The sequence below is a fragment of the Scyliorhinus canicula genome, chromosome 6, assembly GCF_902713615.1.
Source record: "Scyliorhinus canicula chromosome 6, sScyCan1.1, whole genome shotgun sequence".
NCBI classification, from domain to species: Eukaryota; Metazoa; Chordata; class Chondrichthyes; order Carcharhiniformes; family Scyliorhinidae; genus Scyliorhinus; species Scyliorhinus canicula.
The window spans coordinates 152,023,280-152,045,369 of NC_052151.1; the positions used below are offsets into that span (position 1 = coordinate 152,023,280).

Below are 22,090 nucleotides of genomic sequence, written 5' to 3' on the forward strand. Positions count from 1 at the left end.
CTTTTCAAGGATCCATGTTCCTTCCATTAATTGATGCCCAGTCTAAATGGCTAGAGGTGCATAAGATGGGAGGCACAACGTCCTGCACAACAATTGAGAAGATGCATTCGTCTTTCAGTACCCATGACCTCCCCGAGGTGCTGGTCACGGACAAAGGCACTCCGTTCACAAGTGAGGAGTTTGCGAGGTTCATGAAGATGAACGGCATACGCCATATCAGCACTGCCCCGTACCATCCGGCTTCAAATGGGTTGGCAGAGAGCGCAGTGCAGACATTCAAACGAGGCCTAAAGAAGCAGTCTTCCGGGTCGATGGACACGAGACTGGCTCGTTTTTTGTTTTCATACAGGACCACCCCACATGCGGTGTCTGGGGTAGCTCCTGCAGAACTCCTAATGGAGACTTCGCACCCGCCTTAGCATGGTTTTCCTGGACATTGGCGCAAAGGTACGCCGCACACAAGAACGTCAGGGACATGGTTTTTCTCGGCATCGGCTGATTCGGCAGTTTGCGCCCGGTGACCCAGTGTTTGTTTGGAATTTTGCTGGTGGTGCCCTGTGGGTCCCTGGCATAATCTTTCACCAAACGGGCCCAATCTCTTACCAGGTGCAAGCCCAGGGTCATCCCCAGTGCAAGTATGTAGACCATGCTCGGTCCAGAAGACCATCCCTTCCAAAGATTCCCTGCCCCCAGAGCTCATTTCTAAAGCCACACAGACCAGACACAGTGGAAAGTATTCCTCACAATCTTCCTCTGGTGCCGCACTCAAAGCCTGCACAGGTCGCTGCAGAACCGCGTGGAGATAGAGACGCCGAGATGATGGAGGCAGCAGACTCCGGCTCTGAGATGGAGACACAGGACACCTCAGAGGGGGAATCCTCGAGCTCACGGGCCGTGGACGTACAACCGTTACGCCGTTCATCACTGAAGCGCCGTTCTCCGTCTCGTTACACGCCGCCCGATCCAGCGCCTCGTGCAAATGGTGTCCAGCCTGCGGCAAAACGAGTCCGACGCCCCTCCTTCGCCAGGGTCTTCGGTGGATTCTTTGGACTTTGGGGAGGAGGGATGTTATAACCTGCCTGCTTACCACTGGCTGGGGACTAATGGAAATCCCACAATCCTTTGGGAGTATGAGTGTTATCCCGTCAATTCACTATGAGACCATGAGAACGAGTGAACATTGGGCTTTAATATCCATGAACTCGCCTGCCAGAGTCGGCTGTACAAATGCGTGCCACCCACACCCGGTGAGGGTAGAGCCAGAGGCAGAGCCCACCGGGGATCTAGTACAGTACCTGGAGGTAGCCCATTTCATCACTTCCAGGTCATGGGTCACATCATTATACAGGCAGTACAGACAGATCATGCATTAGGTGAACTACATTCACCACATTCACCCCGTTAAAAAAAAATCAAGTCCAGCGGGGTGACATGGGTTCCATTAGATATTCAGTCAGTCTGGAGGCCGGATCAATCTTTTAGATCTCCTCAGCTCTGGTGATGCGGCGGGCACGGTCGTTGCAGATGGTGACTCCGGGGGCATCATGTCTGGAGCTTGAGCCTCAGTCTGGCGTGTCAGAGACAGTTGGGAGGTGGGGGTAGGCAGGGGGTTGGCGGGTGACAGCAGTGCTGGCGCGGGCCAAGACAGGAGACCCAGGGGAGCGCAAGGGGTGCAGGGGGTGGCTGTAGGCAACGGGGAGGTGGGCGCATTGGCAGGGGAACCAGCTGGCACCAGGTCTCGTTAGGAGACCGTATCGTGCCGTTCATCCTGGTGCACGATGTAGGCGTACTGGGGGTTGGAGTGCAGCAGCTGGACCCTCTCGACCAGGGGGTCGGTCTTATGGCTCCTCATGTGCCTCTGGAGAAGGACATGTCCTGGAGTTGTCAGCCAAGATGGAAGTGAGACCCGGAGATGGACTTCCTGGGGAAGATAAACAAGCGGTCGTGAGGGGTCTCATTCGTGGCTGTGCAGAGGAGCGATCTAATGGAGTGGAGGGTGTCGGGGAGGACCTCCTGCCAGAGGGGGTCGGGCGACTTATAGACCGGAGGGCCAGAAGGACAGCCTTCCATACTGTTGCGTTCTCCCTCTCCACCTGTCCGTTTCCCTGCGGGTTATAGCTCATCGTCCTGCTCGAGGCGATGCCTTTGCTGAGCAGGTACTGACGCAGCTCATCGCTATGAACAATGTGCCCCGGTCGCTGTGGACGTAAGCAGGGAAACTGAACAGTGTGAAGATGCTGTGCAGTGCCTTTATAACAGTAGCCGAGGTCATGTCGGGGCAGGGACTGCGAAGGGGAAGCGGGAGGACTCATCGATGACGGTTAGAAAGTATATATTACGGTTGGTGGAGGGGAGGGGCCCTTTGAAGTCCATACTCAGGCGCAGAAAGGGCCGGAAGGCCTTTACCAGGTGGGCCTTGTCTGGCCGGTAGAAGTGCGGTTTGCACTCTGCGCAGACTTGGCAGTCCCTGGTCATGGCCTTGACCTCCTCGGAGGAGAAGGGCAGATTGCGGGCCTTAATGAAGTGGGTAAGCCAGGGGACCCCCGGGTGACAGAGGTCATTGTGGATAGCCCGAAGTAGGTCATCTTGCCTGGTTGCGCATGTGCCGCGGGCATCTGGGGGCTCATTAAGCTTCCCAGGACGATACTTGATGTTGTAATTATAGGTGGAGAGTTCGATCTTCCACCTCAGGATTTTGTCATTTTTTATTTTGCCCCGTTGTGAGTTGTCAAACATGAAGGTGACCGACCGCTGGTCGGTGATGAGGGTGAACCTCCTACCGGCTGGGTAGTACCTCCAGTGCCACACGGCTTCCACAATGGCTTGTGCTTCCTTTTCGACCGAGGCGTGTCGGATCTCGGAAGCGTGGAGGGTTCTAGAAAAGAATGCTACTGGCCTGCCCGCCTGGTTGAGTGTGGTGGCCAGTGCGACGTCTGACACATCGCTCTCTGCCTGAAAGGGGACGGACTCGTCCACCGCGTGCACAGTGGCCTTGGTGATGTCAGCCTTGATGCGGCTGAAGGCCGAGCGGGCCTCAGCCGTCAGGGGAAAAGCGGTGGTTGAATAAGTGGGCGGGCTTTATCCACATAGTTGGGGACCCACTGGGCGTAGTAGGAGAACAGCCCCAGGCATCGTTGAGGGCCTTTAGCCTGTTGGGGAGGGGGAGAGTTACGTGAGGGGGTGCATACGGTCGGGGTCGGGCCCTAGGACTCCGTTCTCCACACTATAGCCGAGTATGGCCAGTTGTGTAGTGCGGGAAAACGCACTTCTCTTTGTTGTACGTGAGATTGAGGGATTGGGCGGCCTGGAGGAACCTCTGAAGGTTGGCGTCATGGTCTGTTGATCATGGCCGCAGATGGTGACATTGTCCAACTACAGGTATGTAGCCTGCCAAACCGTACTGGTCCACCATTCGGTTCTCTGAAAGACCGAGACCCGCAAGTGACGTAGAAGGGGACCCCTGAGGAAGTGGAAAAGTTCGACCGGCTGCCTCGAAAGCAGTGTACTGGCGCTCTTCCGGGCGGATTGGCAGCTGGTGGTAGGCCGACCTCAGACGACCATGGAGAACACACGGTTACTGTGTGATCTGGTTGACCATCTCTGCGATGCGGGGGAAGGGGTACGCATCCCGTTGCGTGAACCGGTTAATTGTCTGGCTGTAGTCTACAACCATCCGATTCTTTTCCCGGTCCGGATGACCACCACTTGCGCTCTCCGGGGCTGTTGCTGGCCTTGATGATCCTTTCACTCAACAGTCGCTGGACTTCCGACTTGATAAAAGTCATATCTTGGGAACTTTACCGCCTGCTCCTGGTGGCGATGGACTTACAGTCGGGAGTGATGTTTGCAAAGAGCGAAGGTGGGGGGGGGGGAGACCTTGAGGGTCGCGAGGCTGCATACCGTGAGGGGGGTAAGGGTCCGCCGAACTGTAGGGTCAGGCTTCAGTGACTGCATTGGAAGTCTACTCCAAGCAGTAGGGGGGCGCAGAGGTGAGGGAGGACGTACAGCTTAAAATGTGCGTACTCGGCGCTCTGCATCGCGAGGTTAGCGATACAATACCCCCGGATCTGGACCGAATGGGATCCGGAGGGATGCAGGGTATATGGGATGGGAGCAGCGCCTTACCATGTCCGGGTGAACAAAGCTCTCCGTACTCCCGGAGTCAAAAAGGCAGGGGGTCTCGTGCCCGTTGATCCGGACGACCATCATTGAGTTTTTCAAGTGCTTTGGCTGCGACTGGTCGAGGGTAACTGCCCCCAGCTGTGGGTAGCCAGCGTGGTCGGCGGTGTCGGGGTCACAAAATGGCGGCCCCCATGAGTCATACGTGTCGGGCTGGGTCGAAGATGGCCGTCCCCATCGGTCACACGTGTCGGTCGGTGTTGGAGCCGGCAGGCACTATTGCCGGCCCCACGGGTCGCATGAGGCTGATGATGCATCTGAAGGGGGCATTCCGGGCAGGCACGCAGCCACGTTGCCGGGTATGCGGGCCTGAGAGTCCACGGGTCGGGCCTGGTGAGTGTTCAATTTCTGGGCTTTAGGTCGGCCCAGACAGACTATGGCGAAGTGTCCCTTTTTCCCACAGTCGCTGCACGTCGATGTGCGGACTGGGCAACCCTGCCTGGGGTGTTGACCCTGACCACAGAAGTAGCACTGCGGTTCCCCGGTCTGGACTGGCAGCCGCGCGACACAGGCCCACGACGTAGTCGGGTCCGACGGGGGTCATGACGATGGCGTCCACGAGGGGTCGCCCGGTTCGTGGGGAACGCACTGAGATTCTGGTAGGCCACCTCTAACGAGGTAGCTAGCTTTACCATGTCCCGCAGGTCAGTGGTCCTGTTTTCCAGCAAGCGCTGCCGGATGTATTTCGATCGGACCCCAGCCATGTCGGTGTCCCTGATCTGTAGATTCATGTGTTCCCCTGCCCGTCACATCCGGTAGCTGCAGTTCCTCGCGAGTAGGATCAGTTTTTCCAGGTAGTCATCCAGCGATTTCCCCAGCGCGTTCACAGCGAGTCGTGAGGAGATGTCGGGCGTACATCCCATTTACAGGCTTTATGAAACGCACCTTGAGGGTTGCGACTGCCACCTCGTAATTAGCCGCTTTCTCGATCATCATGGAAATTCGATGGCTCACCCGAGCGTGGAGGAGTCGCAGCTTGAGGGTCTCAGTGGGAGGCGTTGTGAAGGAGTCGAGGTAGGCCTCGAAGTAGCGAAGCCAATGTTCGAAGATTTCCTTGGCTTCTGACGCGCGCGCATTGAGTTCGAGCTTATCTGGCTTTCGAGCGGCTTCCATGATGCTGTCGATGGATAATAAATTGTTATACCATCAATTCACTGTGAGACCGTGAGAACGAGTGAACGAGCTTTAATATCCATGAACTCACCTGCCAGAGTCGGCTGTACAAATGAGTGCCACCCACAGGTGGCCAGTCTATATATGGCCCCGGTGAGGGCGGAGCCAGTGGCGGAGCCCACCGGGGTTCCAGTACAGTACCTGAAAGTAGCCCATAACATCACTTCCAGGTCATGGGTCACATCATTATACAGACAGTACTGACAGCTCATGCATTAGGTGAAGTACATTCACCACAATGAGCTTCCCCAATGAGGGGGACGGAAAAATCATTAGCAGATTCCCTGCATAAATAAAGCTGGCCAGTTTGGAACCGGCTAGAGCGAGAGGCAAGGGAAGTTGCTGCTGCTGTTGTGTATATATATGTTATTGTAAATAAATGTTATTTCTTTCTATCCTTCAACTTGTGCTGTATTTTCGTGGCCCTCACAAAAGGCAGCTGATCAGAAATCAGTTGAGTGCAGCTCCTCAGAGGGGACGAGAGAAAGTGCCGGGGAGTGAAATGAGGCAGCAGTTTACAGCAACAGGGAAATGTTTCCAATCCTGCCAACAAGGAGGGGACATATTGGAAGCTGTTAAGGTTCAAAACGTGAGTGAGCACAATAAAAATAAAGAGCAGACCGACTTTCATCTTTCCCTAACTGATGCGAAGGTTCATTGTCTAGACTTGTAGCGGCCAGTGTTTGTGAGTGGGTTGAGAGTGGTAGCAATGCAGACGGGGATGAAAATGGCACCGAGGTCCTGACAATGTCCTTGAAACCCATTTTGCGAATAAAAATGAGGTGTCGCCCTTTCCAACTTAAACTGAGGTCCTGAGAAAATTTGGTATTGCAGAACTTGAGCAGCAAGCAGGCAGCCTGATTTGTTAAGCTATCTTTCTGCCAGCTTGTTTCTCCCTGAAGCCTAGCCAGTGGAGAGATATGAATCAGACCAATATTTGTATACATCCCCGGTCACCCAGTGCCTGAAGGAGTATTTCTGGGATATGGGCATGTACTTGAAAAATCCCCAGAAAAGTGCAAAATGTCTCGACGTTGAAGACTTTCAAACAACCAAGATGCTTTATCCTGTCCTATACCATACTGCCTCACTTCCACACTTCAAATCCCTTGAATCAAAACCTTAAACACTGGCTGCATATGACTCCAGCTTTACCTGCACAGGCATTTCCTCCACCGGCTCCTCTTTCCGTTGTTCACATTCTTTAATTTCCACCATCTGCTGAACTGCATGGGTCACTGGGATTGACAGATCTTGAAATGAGGCACCTAGTGAAAGCAACAGCTTGGAGTGGAAACTTGATCAGTTTTGAAAAAAAAGACAGCAAATCTCGAGTCCTGCACAGACACCAGTGAAGAGAGAATGTTTATTGACCACATCAAATGACTTGCATTGCAACAAATTCAAGCTGCACCTTGAACCTGTAACACTCTCAAATTTAAAACCATGGACATACTAAAATGCACCAAGTCTCTTTGCAGCTTAAGACGGAAGGCATGGAGGTCAATGTGAGGTGGCAGCTGATGAAATGAAATGAAATGAAAATCACTTATTGTCACAAGTAGGCTTCAAATGAAGTTACTGTGAAAAACCACTAGTCGCCACATTCCGGCGCCTGTTCGGGAAGGCTGTTACGGGAATCGAACCGTGCTGCTGGCCTGCCTTGGTCTGCTTTCAAAGCCAGCGATTTAGCCCTGTGCTAAACAACAAATGGCAAACTCTTTTCCCAGTATCCTCAGCAGCAGAGAACCATCTCCAGCTCTGGAATGAAGCAGTTCCTCTGCCAGTGTGGATGTTGGGTAAAGAACTCCCGAATAGACACAAGCTGGGACCTGCACCAGGTGAAAGCACATCTCGTTCACTGATATCGGATACTGATGAGTGCTGATGGACCCCTTGCAACATACAGTGGGGTGTTCCTGGACAGGGGTCTGCAAGCCACAAATCCCTCCCATTGGGGTGTGATTTCCCAGGCACTGTGATCCAATAGGAGCCACCTCACTCCCTGCAGGCTGACGGTGTAGCAGATCCGAGGGTCATGAAATCTGTCTCTCAATGGAAAAGAACCCAGGGATGGGAACAGACTAGAAAATTCAATAAACAAAATGTGAAGTGAAACCAAATATCCCGCCGACTGTATCAAGGCTCCAGGTTTACCAACAATTCCAGGTGCCACAGCAGCATAGGTGGATCTTTTTTTAAAAATTCATTTGTTCATGAGTTGTGAACATCGCTACAAGACATGGGGCGGGTTTATCCAGACTTACCCGCCAGCGTGATCTTCCAGTCCCACCGAAGGCAACCTCCACGATGGGTTTCCCAGTGGCGTGGCCAGTGAGCAAAGCAAGTAGCCATTGATTCCAGTCCCACCAGCGGCCAATGGCGATCCACCTCTGTCATCGGAAAACCCACCACCAAGGGTGGGGGGGTGGGTGGGGAAGTAGCGCAGAAAATCCCAGCCATGGTGTCCCTTTCCCATCCCTAATTTCCCTCGAGATGATGGTGATGAGCTATCTTCTTGAACCACTGTAGTTGTTTAGTGTAGGTAACCCACGGTACTGTTAGGTAGGGAGTTTCAGGATTTTGAATCACTGATGAGAACTGTGATAAATTTCCAGGTCAGGTTTGCGTGTAACTTGGAGGGTTGGGGTTCACCCATCTTCAACTCCTAGAGTTCACCATTAATCAGAAACGTTACTGAACCAGACGCATAAATGTTGTGGTCACGACTACATTTACTGTGCATGCATTAGCCAATATGAAAAGGAGATCGGTGGCATGGTGGCACAGTGTTAGCATATAGGATACCCTATTACAGTCCCTCTCATTTATAGACTTATGTGCACTCTGTACTGGGCCTGAATTACTCATTCTGTGCTATTGGAACCTTTTGGACGAATCCACAGAAAGTGCAGGTAGCTTCAACACTGAAGTCTTTGAAGCAACCAGGGTGTTCCGTTCGGCCCTTCACCATCCTGCAATTGCACTCACAGTTCAAAGCACATGTACCAAGATCTGATACTTAGCCTAATGCTAGCTGCCTACACAGAAGGAAGGTGCCCCATCCTACCTGCACAGGCATTTCTTCTGTGAACATCTCTCCCTGTGGTTCACATCCTTTACCTTTCAACTTTGGAACTGCACAGGTCACTGGGCTGGAGAGATCTTCAAAATCAGCCCCACGTGAAAGCAATGGCTGGGAATATGAACTGGGCAGCAGGTTTAAGGTCAGGTTAAAGTGTTCCTAAAAGTCAAAAAAGGCAGCAAGTCATATTCACTTTAATATTAACTGATTATGGGAAGAAACATTTTATTCGAAATACTTCAGCTACTCAGTAAGACCTACAAACAGAATAAAGCCCAACTTTCAAATAAAGTGATTCAAGAATCTATACTGGAAGGTTTTAATGCTGATAAACCTGCACCAAATCCTAGATGCATCTTCTTTTACACTTCAAAAATCCATTTCAATGAGATTCTACACGAGCCCTTACTTTCTGAAACAACATAACTGGTGAGTTACGCCAAGCTGTCTAGAGAATCTCATTAGAAAATGCCAGAATGAAAAAACAAGGGAAAATCAATCTAAACATTCATTCTTTAAACCCCTCTTTCAAAATTATTTTCATACAATTATTTATGCACATTGGGTACAGCAGGAGGCTAAGTTGAGCCATGTAGCACCCATTATTTAGACACCAAGCAAGGATTGAAATTGGGATTCAAGATGATTCAGACAGGAAGTAAACAGGACACCATTTTGGTAAAGGCATTTATGGATCCATACCTTTTTTTTAGAAAATATTTTATTAACAAATTTATAATTTTAACAATTTTAAACATCAAAATTCAACAAAAACACAATATAACCAACAAAGCCCCGAGCACAAACTCCAGCCAACATGGCTTACACAGTGTCACCTTCCCCAACTACCCCTCCATTGTCCTTACTCGTCTCGCCCATGCCTCCCATTCTCTCCCTTCCCCCTGCTGACAGCTTAAATTTTCTCAAAGAAGTTGATGAACGGCTGCCACCTCCGAGCAAACCCCTGCAACGAACCCCTCAAGGCGAATTTAATTTTCTCAAGTCTGAGAAACCCGCCATGTCGCTAACCCAGAACCCCGACTTCAGGAGTTCCGAGTCCCTCCACCCGAGTAAGATCCGTCTCCGGGCCACCAGGGAGGCAAAGGCCAGGATGTCGGCGTCTCTCATCCCCCGGGCTCCCGGGTCTTCCGACACAGCAAAGATCGCCACCTCTGGACTCGGCACCACCCTCACTTGTAAGGCTAAATTTCCCCTTAATTGGATACTCCAAATTTATTTTTAAAAATTAGCGGATGTCCTGGTATCTGGGGCTATGTTGTCATTTCCTTACGGAGGAAGTGTTTGATCTGTGTATGTTTTATTTCAAACTCTTTTGGTAGTTGTAACCTGTCCGTGAGTTCCTCCAGGGTCGCTACGCTATTCTGTCATCCGTGTACATGTCACTATCCGTCAGTGTTCCCTTGTCCTGTCTCCACATTTTGAAGGTGGTATCCATTGTTGTGGGAGTGAACCTGTGGTTGTTACAGATGGGAGCCATAGTGGACATTAGGCCGAAGTGCTGTCCCATATGATAGCACATTCGGAACGTGGCTACCACCACTGGGGCTTCTTGAGTATTTGGTCAGAGGGGATGGGAGCGCGGTTGTGACTAAGGTTCGGAGTGATGTCCCTCTGCAGGAATTTCCTCCATCCTCACCCATCCCGTCACTCCTGGTTCCTTCACCCATCCCCTCACTCTTTCTGCTGTGGCCGTCCAGGGTTTGTTGTTTTGTTTTATTTTGCGCAGTTTTGCCACTGCTAGCTTAAATGTGAATACCAATAAAAACATTTTAAAAAAAGAATAATTTGACTGTTATTGAAAGACAGCTATAGGATAAACATTAACAAAATTGTTGTCAAGTATTTTATCAATGCAAATTGTTTGGTGGACAAACATTCCTGAATTTATTCCTATTCTTAATTAAAAATTCAAATTCAACAGTGCATGAATTTAAGGATTGAAAGAATTTGACCTCCACTGCTCTCTTCTAGATCAGTGTTGTCCAAAAGTTGGCAACAGAAAATGAGTGATCAATTCTGCTATTGCAGATTCAGTCCACAACAAGAATCCCAGATTGGAGTGGCGTAGCTGACATTAAATTAGAGAAAGAGGACCCAACACCAATCGTTCCTGTCCCTGGCTGTTCAGATCAGTGAGTGACCCATCCCATCAACCTCAAATTTCGATTTACAGACATCTGAGGAGTCAATAGTGTTGAAACCATTGAAACAATGCAGATATGGCACAGAGCAAGTCCTACACCACCTCTTAAGCTGGCATTGTTTCAGTTACTGCATTAAACTATTTTTGAAATAAAATAATTACTAAAAAGGGAGTCATTTTCACTTGATTCAGATCCAGTCAGGGAATGGCTATTAGGAAACCAGCGCCAAGATTCTCAGAGTCCCCTGACCAACTCCTAGATAGTGTGCACTAGAGATGGGATGTACTATACCCATGTTCCCGCAGACGTCCTATCACTAAAGCCACCATCCCCACCTTGAAGACATTGCCAACCTTAGTCAGTGCCAGCTCGCTATAGAAGAGGTCAGGGCAGCAGTGATGCAAGAAGAAAAAGTACCTTCTTCGCGCAGTCAGGTAAAACTGCCTCCTCAAGTCTCCTACTCCACCCTTCACACTTCTTTCACATCTCCAAGGTCATCTCTCACCCAGCCACTTCACAGGTCCCCAGCACCAATCATGTGGCCCTCTGTACCCCCATGTTCCCCCTCAAGAACTAATCTATTCCTCACATCCCCGCTCAAGTCCTACACATGCCTGACGTCATCACCATCAGAACTGGCAGGACTTCTGCTTACACTCTCCCCGGGCGGGATTCTCCCAGCCCTGCACCAGGATGGAGAATCCCCGCAAGCGCGCCACGCCGCCCCGACGCTGGCACTTTTAAGGAGACCACTGCGCATACGCGTGTCAGCGCCGGCGCCACTGCGCATGTCCTCATTGGCGCCTGCGCATACGCGGATCCCACGGCGCACAGTTCACGCCGATATCTGCAGCTGGAGTGGCATGAACTGCTCCAGCGCCATGCTGGCCCCATGTATGGGCCAGAATTAGACGTGGGAGCGGCCCATACACACCGTCGTAAAATGCGATGGCGTTTACGATGGTGTGGACACTCTGCCGCGGAATTGGAGAATCCCGCCCCCTGCCTGTCTCATTGCAGCATGAACTCAAGCATAACCAATGTGAGTGGGCACAGCCAGCTGGGGTCATGCCTGAGCTCAGGTGCCTCATGCCCTTTGAGGAAAGAGCCCTTGAGTTAGCCACCAAGGAGCAGGACCGCACCTGCACAGAGGGCAAAGTGGGGGCAGCAGACAAAAGTGAGAAGCCTCATAGAATCATAGAACCCTTACAGTTCAGAAGGAGGCCATTCAGCTCAGTGACGCTGCAGCAACCCTCTAGAAGAACACCCTATTTAAGACCACTCCACCCCCAACCAACCCGATCTCTGTAACCCCAAAAAATAACTTGCATATCTTTGGTCTGTGGGACGAAACCGGGGCACCTGGAGGAAACCCACGCAGACACGGGGAGAAAGTGCAAACTCCACACAATCACCCGAGGCTGGAATTGAAGCCAGGTCCCTGGCATTGTGAGGCAGTAGTGCTAACCACTGTGTCACTGTGCTGCACAAGACATGGAGTCATAGATCAAGCCTTAAGTGAGTAAATGTTCTCCCATCAGAATGCCCCTGTGATGCACTAATGCCATCTCACTTTCCTTGTAGGTCAATCAGTCGACCAAACTAGGCCATCGCCCTGCCTTCTGGACACCACAGACCCATGTAGCTCCAAGGGAGACAACTCAGATACAAGCATCGAGAAGGTGTCACATCTGTCACCCGTCCCCTCCACCAGCGCAGATATTCACACCTCAGTGGGAATAACTGATAGACAGGCTTCTGAGTTACTCACTGGTGAGCGCCTCACAGCTGAAGATCCACAGCAGGCGGAGGCAGTGATGGGTCCCAGGGATTTGGCATGCGGAGGGATACCAAAGCCCAGGACATTGCTGAACACCTGTCCGATGACCTACCCCTGGGACCGGTCATCCTAGAGCAGCTGGAACTGCAATGGCAGAGTGGCTAGCATCAGGAAGCGATGACAGCCTCCCTCCTTGGGCTGCAAGGCTTGTTCCTGTAAAGAATGCCCATTATGGAAAAAAGACACTTCAGAAAAACAAACTGAGTTAATTGTGGGATAAATAACTGAACCAGACAACAGGGCACTCCTCATATCACCAACCAATCTTCATAACACAAGCTGCATTATATTTAGGACAGCAGTTATGCATCTACAATGGTAATAGGCTGCTTACCAGTTGAGTATTCTGAAAAACAGGCAAGCCCCATTCTGTTTATTTCTTGGCTGGTCTTTTGGGTTGGGCCTATTATGAAAAATTCAAAGAAATATAAGATGACAGTCTTCACACGGGGCTCGATTCTCCGCTCCCCCAGCCCCGGGTTCTCAGCGGCCTGCCATTTGCTGCTGGCTCCCGCTACTTGTCAATGGGATTTCCCGTTGAAGCCACCCCACGTCGTGAGGAAACCCGTGAGCGGGGATCTGCTGGCAGTGGGAAAAATGAATCGCCGGCGGGGGAATTCCGGCCATGATATATTCAGATGTTTAAGCATTAGCATTACTCAAAATGAAGTTTGTATAGAAAGGTAATTGTCTATAAAAATTAGCTGCAGAGCACTTGTGTTTAACAGAATTGTAGAGTAGCCAGTGGAATGAACATGCTTTATGATCAACTAGGCTTATCTCAAACCATAGAATCTTCTGCTGTAGTGATACCATTAAAAAGGTCAAGGTATATATTGAAAGGAACTAGTTCAACTGCCAAAGAATGAAAGGGACCAAAAAAATTAGATTGTGAATTCTCTACATCAAACCATTGCCAAACCAGAGCTCGTAAAATCTGCTAAAAGAGAATTCAACAGTCACTTAGCAAAAATATCAAACAACATGGGGAACAGACCGAAGAGTAGGAATATATTAAAGGGTTGCTTTAGATGGAAAAGATCGTCAGCGTGGACTTGAGGGGCTGTGAATAGCCTGTTTCTGGGTTATAATATTATGTGATTTTTTTTCTGATGTCATACCTCACGAGGGAAAGGATGAGCCGATTCTTTGAAGGAGTAGATGATGTGTGTGAACGTTGCGGGGGGGGGGGGGCGCGCTAATCACGTTCATATGTTTTGGTCCTGTCCAAAGCTAGGGGATTCCTGGAAGAAGGCTTTTAGGGTAATTTCTAAAGTGGTGCACGTGAAACTAGACCCAGGCCATATTCGGGGTGTTGGACCAGCCAGGGTTGGAAATGGGTGCGGGGGCAGTTGTTGTAGTCTTCGTCTCGCTGATCGCCCGAAGGCGGATCCTGATAGGTTGGAGAGCAACCTCTCCATCCTGTGCCCTGGCGAGGCGGGGGGGATCTGTTGGAATTCTTGACTCTTGAACAATTCTGTGAACTGAGGGGAAGGATGGAGGGGTTCTACAATTCATGGGAATTATTCATTATGCACTTTCAAGAACTGGATAACATCAAACATTAGTTGGGGCGTGTGGGTGGGAGGGTTGGGGGGAGGGGGGCTGTGTGTGTTAATGGCGACTATGGGTGATCCCTAATTCCTTTTTGTTATATGTGTGAACGTGCAGGCTAATGTTTGGGGTTTGGTGGATGGGATCGTTGTTATTGATATGGGGATTGACATATTTGTTACTGATTATTGTTTATTGTTGGTGGGTGTAAATTTGGGAGAAAATGTTAAAAAGGAGAATTAAAATATTTTTTAAAAATAAAGGAAAATGACAGCATATGTGTATAAATCGACAGACACACATATCACATCATATTCCCTGTCTAATATCATTTTCACAAGAGAACAGAAAGCTGTTCCTGAAAAAATTCTTACTTTAACATGCATAATTAAATCAAATAAGAGATTTGAATTTGAGTTCAAATTTTTCTGAGGTGAGATATCTTTTTCCTGAGAAGCACGTTACAAAAATTGGAACATCTAGGATCTATAGTCTTGAACCTGTCTCTGATGATAGGATATTCCCTCTCATCGGTGTTTTCCACAATGAAATTCTAAACCAGTTTAACAATTTTTGAAACCGTGGTGATGTCAGAAATGGAAAGATCATTCAGCAGTGCTCTCCCACAGCAATATTTCTGGGGTACAGATATGGTATACCTGACCTGGGGCTGCTTGATGGCGACGCCTTGAATGAGATGGGAAAGTGTTTGATTTGCCAGAAATACCATTTTTTTTACATCAACTACATTTACTCAGATAGATGTCCATTGAAAAAAAAGCCTTCTCATTTGACAACCTGCCTTGCAAAACAATGCATTTGTTACATAAGCAGAGGTAAATATGATGACACATCTGACAATGGGATGACATAATCTTGATGATACAGGCATCACTGTACCTCACTCATGGCATTTTCTTTTACTCAAACTTGTAGAAAAATCAGTCTGTCAATGAAATAAATTATTTTTTATAGAAATTTAGAGTACCCAATTATTTTTTTTTCCAATTAAGGGGCCATTTAGCGTGACCAATCCACCTAACCTGCACATCTTTGGGTTATGTGGGTGAAACCCACAGACACCAGGAGAATGTACAGACACCAGGAGAATGTGCAAACTCCACAAGGACAGTGACCCAGGGCCGGGATTCGAACCCAGGTCCTCAGCACCGTAGGCAGCAGTGCTCACTACTGTGAACGTGCCGCCCTAATGAAATACTTTTTACATCGAAATTCTGTGAATGACCTCAATATTTCGGTTAAGTAACCTTTCATTATTACAAGGCTGTGTGAACAGTTTGTGTCTCTCAGTAAGAGGAAGCAAATAAAATAGTCCTAAACATAGCCTGATTATGCAATGCTGTCTCTAGCGTTAATGTGTTGTGAAATGATTAAAATTCACATTAGGCAGAAGCTCATTAATGTAATCGTTCGTTATCCCTAGTGGCCGCCAGTGGTGGCAAAATGGTGTCTGTTTAATATTCCAAAACTGGCCCCATATTGGTAACAGTTATGATTTATATTTAAGCCAAAATAAGACTTAATACACACGGTAAAAACAGAATTTTGTGAAAAGATCATTCACCCAAAACATTTGCTATTTTTTCTTTTGCCGCAGAAACAGACTTTTCCAACATTTTCTGTTTTTATTTCAAATCTTCAGCATGTGTAGTATGTTGCTTTTGTCTGATTAACCCAGCTTCTCAGCAGCCGTTTATAAGGAACAATTAGCCCAGTGCTTCATTGCTCGGGCTGTGACTTTGCTCCCTTCCACATCCGATAGTCACACCCTCAGCTGGGAGTAGCCCCAGCAGTTGCAACCCCAAATGAAATTGTGACAAAATTCATCTTCTATACTTCCCGTCCCACCAAATCATATGCCCGGTTATATACATATCTTGACTCAGGCAATTGCTTCAAACATGGTCACAAACATCCCCCACCTTTTCCTAAACCCCCCTGCTGAGCCCCTTAACTCATATTTTATCTTCTCCAACTACAGGAAGTCGCACAGGTCACTCAACCAAGCTGCTACCCCCAGTGGTGATGCCGACCACCACTCCAGTAAAATTAGCCGCCGTGCAATCAGAGAGGCGAAGGCAATGACATTGGCCTTCCTCCTCTCCGTGAGCTCCGGCTTCCCTGAAACCCCAAATATCGCCACCAAAGTGTCCACTCCTCCTCCACTACCCTGGCTAAGACCGCAAACACTCCCGTCCAGAATCTTCCCAATTTTTCGCAACCCCAAAACATGTGTGCATGATTCGCTGGCTCCCACCCACACCTCTCGCACTCATCTGCTACCCCTGAAAGAACCCACTCATTCTCGCCGAGTCATATGCACCCTGTGCATCACCTTAAACTGTATCAGGCTCATCCTTGCATAGGAGGAGGTCCCGTTTACCCTTCGCAGTGCTTCACTCCACACTCCCCAATTGATCTCCTCTCCCAACACCTCTTCTCATTTCTCCATGATCTTCACCACCTGCTCGACTCCCTGCCCACCTAGCCATTTGTATATATCCCTAATTCTTCCCTCTCCTTCCACATCCGGAAGTAGCAGTCGCTCCAGCAGGGTGTATCCCGGTAACCTAGGGAACCCCCTCCAGACCTTTTGTGCAAAGTCCCTAACCTGCAGATACCTGAACTCACTCCCCCTCGGCAGCTCTACCCTCTCTCTTAGCTCCTCCAGACTGGCGAACCCTTCCTCCAAATACAGATCCCTCACCTTGGTCAGCCCCACTTCCCTCCACCTCCTGGACACACTATCTATCCGCCCCAGCTGAAACCCATGATTCTCGCACAGCGACGTTAGCACTGACATCCCTTCCACCCTAAAATGCCTCCTCAGCTGATTCCATATCTTCACCGTGGACTGCACCACCGGGCTCCCTGAGTACCTACTCAGAGCCATTGGCAACGCTGCCATCACCATAGTCCTCAAACTAGATCCATTACAAGATTCCTCCTCCATGCTAACCTACTCTACCCCTTCTCCTTTCCACCACCACCGCACCTTATCCACATATTCCGCCCAATAATAATGAAGCAGGTTCGGTAATGCCAACCCCTGCTGCTGCCACTGCCTCTGTAACAGGGTCCTCCCCACCCTCGATACCTTCCCCGCCCATGAAAAATCTGAAATGATCGTGTCCAATTTCCGAAAAAAGGCCTTTGGTAAAAAGATCGGGAGAGCCTGAAAAATAAACAGGCAGTCTTCATTTTCACCACTTGAACCCTCCCCGCCAACATAATAATAGTACAATAATATTTTTTATTAGCGTCACAAGTAGGCTTACATCAGCACTGCAATGAAGTTACTGTGAAAATTCCCTAGTCCCACACTCCGGCGCCTGTTCGGGTACACAGAGGGAGAATTCAGAATGTTCAATTCACCTAACAAAGACATCTTCGATTTTCGGAGGTGGGGTGCGCTTCTGTTGTCACTAGCTGGGAGGGTGCAGACAGTGAAAATGACGGTCCTCCCGAGATTCCTGTTCGTGTTTCAGTGTCTCCCCATCTTTATTCCATGGTCTTTCTGTAAACAGGTCAATAAGTTGATCACTGGCTTTGTATGGGCGGGTAAGACCCCGCGAGTAAAGAAGGGGATGCTTGAGCGGAGCCAGGGGGGGCGGGGGGGGGGGGGGGGCTGGCGCTGCCGAACTTTAGTAATTATTATTGGGTGGCGAATATAGCCATGATCAGGAAGTGGGTGGTGGGGGGAGGGTCGGCATGGGAGCATATGAAGGCGGCCTTATTCAAGGACACCAATTTGGGGGCGTTGGTAACGGTGCCGCTGCCGATTCCGCCGGCACGGTACTCCACCAACCCCATGATGGTGGCGGCCCTGAGGGTAATGGAGGAGGCATGTGGGAGCAGAGGGAGCATTGGTCTGGTCCCCAATCTGTAATAATCACCGGTTTGCCCCAGGAAAACTGGATGGAGGGTTCCAAAGATGGCAGAGAGCAGGGATTGAGAGGATGGGAGATGTGTTTATAGAGGGGAGCTTTTCTAGCCTGAGGGAGCTGGAGGAGAAATTTGGATTGGCGAGGGGAAATGAATTTAGGTACCTGCAGACGCAGGACTACCCGCTCCTACCACCAAGGGGGATACATGACAGGGTAGTTTCTAGAGTGTGGGTGGGAGAAGGGAGGGTTTCTGACATTTACAAGGAATTCATGGGGTCAGAGAAGATGCAGACTGAGGGGCTGAAGCGCAAGTAGGAAGAGGAGTTGAGAGGATGGTCTCTGGGCGAACGCGTTGAGTAGAGTCAACGCGTCCACATGTCAACATGTTCCAGGCTCAGCCTGATACAATTCACATGACAGTGGCCCGGATGAGCAGGTTCTTTGGTGTAGAAGATAGGTGTGCAAGGTGTGTGGGAGGACCAGCAAACCAGGTCCACATGTTCTGACATGCCCGAAGCTTAGGGGATTTTGGCTGGGGTTTGCAGGTGACATGTCCACGGTGTTGAAAACAAGGGTGGCACTGAGTCCAGAGCCGCCGATTTTCGGAGTGTCGGAAGACCCGGGAATCCAGGAGGAGAAAGAGGCAGACGTTCTGGCCTTTGCATCCCTGGTAGCTCGGAGACGGATTCTATTAGCTTGGAAGGATCCAAAGCCCTCGAAGACGGAGATCTGGCTATCGGACATGGCTAGCTTTCTCTGTTTGGAGAAAATCAAGTTCGTGTTGAGAGGGTCAATGTTAGGGTTCACCCGGAGGTGGCAACCGTTTTGCCGACTTCTTTGCGGGAAATCAACCATCAGCAGAGAGAGGGAGGGGGGGAGGGGGGGGGGGTGCTGGGGGTTAGTTTAGTTTTGGGTAGTGTGCTAGGGGATTAGTAAAGGTGGGACCTGTGAGGGAGGAAGACGGCTTTTGCACTGTGTTTATAAATTCATGTACATTGTTTATATTGTTGTTGTAAAACCATAAATACCTCAGACACAGGGAGAACATGCAGACTCCGCACGGACAGTTGGACATGTGAAGCAACAGTGTTAACCACTGTGCTACTGTGCCACCGTACAACAGCAGTGTATCTCACCTCTTAAGATCTTCCCTGGCTTCCTCCACGAGCTTTGTTAAATTCCACGTATGGTGCACCGCCCATTCCCTTGCTACCTGAAGCCCATATACCTTAACCTATCCCTCGCTACCGTAAATTACATTATACCGCGAGAACCCCCAAACCTCCCCAGCAGGCCTATAATCGCTGGCATATTCTGCAACGGATCTGAAACATACAGCAACAGGTCATCGGCATAGAGTGCCATCCAATGCTCCCTCTGTCCCCTCATAATCCCCAGTCACTCCACCGGCCCCGAGAGCCATCGCCAATGGTTCTTTGGCCAGCGCAAACAGCAGCGGCAACAGCAGGCACCCCTGCCTTGTAGCCCTGTTTATGTCAAAGCGTTGCAAATTCACATTATTCATCCTCACACTCGCGTTTGGTACCACATACAGCAACCGCACCCATGCCACAAATCTCGGCCAAACCCAAACCTTCCTAAAACCGCGAATAGGTGCCACCACTCCATTCGATGAAATGCCTTCTCCGCATCCATAGACACCACCACCTCCGTACCAGAGCCCCCGATGGATTCATCACTATATTCATCAGCCGATATTACTCGCTAGCTGCCTGTCCTTTGTGAAGAATATTTGATCTTCTGCAACCAACCCCGGGACACAATCCTCCATTCTCCCCACCAACATCTTAGCCAATACTTTCACATTCATGTTCAATAGTGATATGGGCCTATACAACCCACATTGCACGGGTCCTTCCCCTTTTTCGGGATTAGTGTGATTACTGCCTGCGTCATCATCTCCGGTAGCTCCCCCTTCTCCAGCGCTACATTTAATGCCCCCAACAGATGTGGTGCCAGGTCTGTCGGAAATTCCTTATAAAATTCCACCGGGTACCCATCTGACCCTGGGGCTTTCCCTGACTTCATACCCCTGATATTATCCAGCACCTCCCTCAACCCCAGGGGCTCCTCCAACGCCTGCCTCTTTGCTTCCTCCACCTGGGGAAATTCCAGCTCGTCCAGAAACCTGATGACCCCCTCCTTTCTCTCTCCCGGGTTCACCTCATACAGTCCCTGGTAGTATTCCCCACATGTCTCCTTTATCTTCCCCGGCTCTGTCACCACATCCCCAGCACCAGTTCATATCTGCAATATTTCCCTGGGCGCGGCCTGCCTCCGCAGCTGGTGTGCCAGCATGCGGCTCACCTTCTCCTCATACTCCTATTGTACCCCTCTTGCCCTATGTAGTTGCCTTCCCCGTTATCAACCTGTCAAACTGCTCCTGCAACTTTTTCCCCCTCGCCAATCCTCCACGGTGGGCACCCTCGAATACTCCCTGTCCTTCTCCTCTATCCTGCTCACTAGATGGTCATGTTCCTCCCTCCTTTCACTCTCTGCATGAGCTTTAAATTAAATAATTTCCCCCCAGACCACTGCCTTCAATGCTTCCCAGAAAATGGCCACCGACACTGTCATAATATACACACAGGTATATGATGGTGCAGACAGGCAGTGATTGACACACAGGATGGCCAATGAACACACAGAACAAAGCAGCCAATCACACGACCACTATAAAGCCAGAGGGCACTAGTTCTCCCGCTCTCTTGGGATCCAGCCTCTGAGACAGTCAGAGCCCGTGAGAAACAACTAGCACACACACCATGTGGTAGTAAGATAGTCTGGTCAGGTTAGCCTCAGGTCTCCAGTCAACTCAGCATAGTGTCAACCCACAGTTAAAGTATGTATGATAGTTAAGAGTTCAATAAAATCGAGTTGCATTTTTTCAAGTGTTGGAAGCCTGTCTCTCTCACTGCTGCAGTAAACGCAGTCCTCGCAGACCCAGCTCACCCAACACATCATGGTACCAGTGAGTCATGCTCGAGTTTGATGGACCTATCTTGAGATAGTCTGCCTTTGACCAGCGATCAGCCATCCGGTAACATGGAGAGCGTCTGCCCTCCCCCGCAGCTCCGCATCTCCGGCAACCTCGGTGCTAACTGGAAGATTTTAAAGTAAAAGTTCCAGCTGTATCCTGAAGCCACCGACCTCGAAGCCACATCGGATGCCAGGAAGATCGCTCTCTTCCTCTCCACAGCCGGGGACCACGCTATCCACATCTTTAACTCCCTCACCTTTGCTGAAGGTGAGGACAAGACAAAGTTTAAAACAGTCCTGCTGAAGTTTGACAGCCACTGCTGTCGCTGCAATCGAAGTCGCAGAGGGAGCACGGGAGAGCTATAAATACAGAGGGACAGGAAGTGAGGACACACTTCACGGAAGGGAGAACTGGTAGCAAGTCACAGACACAGGCAGGCAGCATTTGAGGTAGCCGTAAGTTAAGCTCTGAAGACAGAACAAATTCATAATAAAGCATCTTCTCCAACTTTGAGACTACGAGCTTTATTAAGACACAAGGAACAACACAGGAGGAAGAGTTGGGAGAGGTTATAGAGGAGGGGACCTGGTGTGAGGTGCACCGGAGAGTGAATGCCTCCACCTCCCGCACTCTGGGGTAGCGAATTCCTCAGATTCACAACCCTTTGGGATAAGTAGTTTCTTCTCAGCTGTTTTAAATTTGCTACCCCTTATGATGCTCCCAACCTGCTGAGTATTTAAGCATGCTATGTCTCTGTATCAGATTTTCTACAGCCTTTAAATAATATGAGCAAAGATGAGGTGGGAGGGTTCTTAGATCTGCCACCTTGGCAGCAACGTGGATTTACAAGTGCTGCAAGGCTAAAATCTGACACCATCCTGAAAGCTAATGTACATTAGTGACAACTGCCTATTTTCAGCCTGCAACAGCAGTAATATGAATCCACCAACAACCACCCACCCCCCGCCCCCTCAACACACACATTCTTTATTCCATAGGAAAAGCCAGGACTAGATAATTTCACAATTTCAAATATTGCATTATTCTTTCAATATACGACATTTGTTTTACTACAGTGAATATTTAAAATCTATAAAGAAATGTTAAGGTAAAAATGAAAACATTCTCCTGCACGCCCAACCACGCAGCACTGACTTCAGCAAGTTCCCCAGCACTGACTTCAGC

General features: G+C 49.6%; 1 protein-coding gene across 5 annotated transcripts in view; it reads right to left on the minus strand.

Moving 5' to 3' along the window:
- Positions 1-14,766, minus strand: part of LOC119967585 (nuclear pore complex protein Nup153-like) — a 77,024-nt gene extending 62,258 nt beyond the window's left edge. For all 5 annotated transcript variants that reach the window (XM_038800303.1, XM_038800301.1, XM_038800304.1 and 2 more), the window contains exons 1-4: positions 14,661-14,766; positions 12,777-12,845; positions 8,423-8,596; positions 6,508-6,620 (exon numbers count right to left, since the gene is read on the minus strand). In XM_038800303.1, the coding sequence (XP_038656231.1) occupies positions 6,508-6,570 (63 nt within the window). In that variant the 5' untranslated portion in view covers positions 6,571-6,620; positions 8,423-8,596; positions 12,777-12,845; positions 14,661-14,766. The remainder of the gene's footprint in view (positions 1-6,507; positions 6,621-8,422; positions 8,597-12,776; positions 12,846-14,660) is intronic.
- Between the last annotated feature and the right edge of the window lie 7,324 nt (positions 14,767-22,090).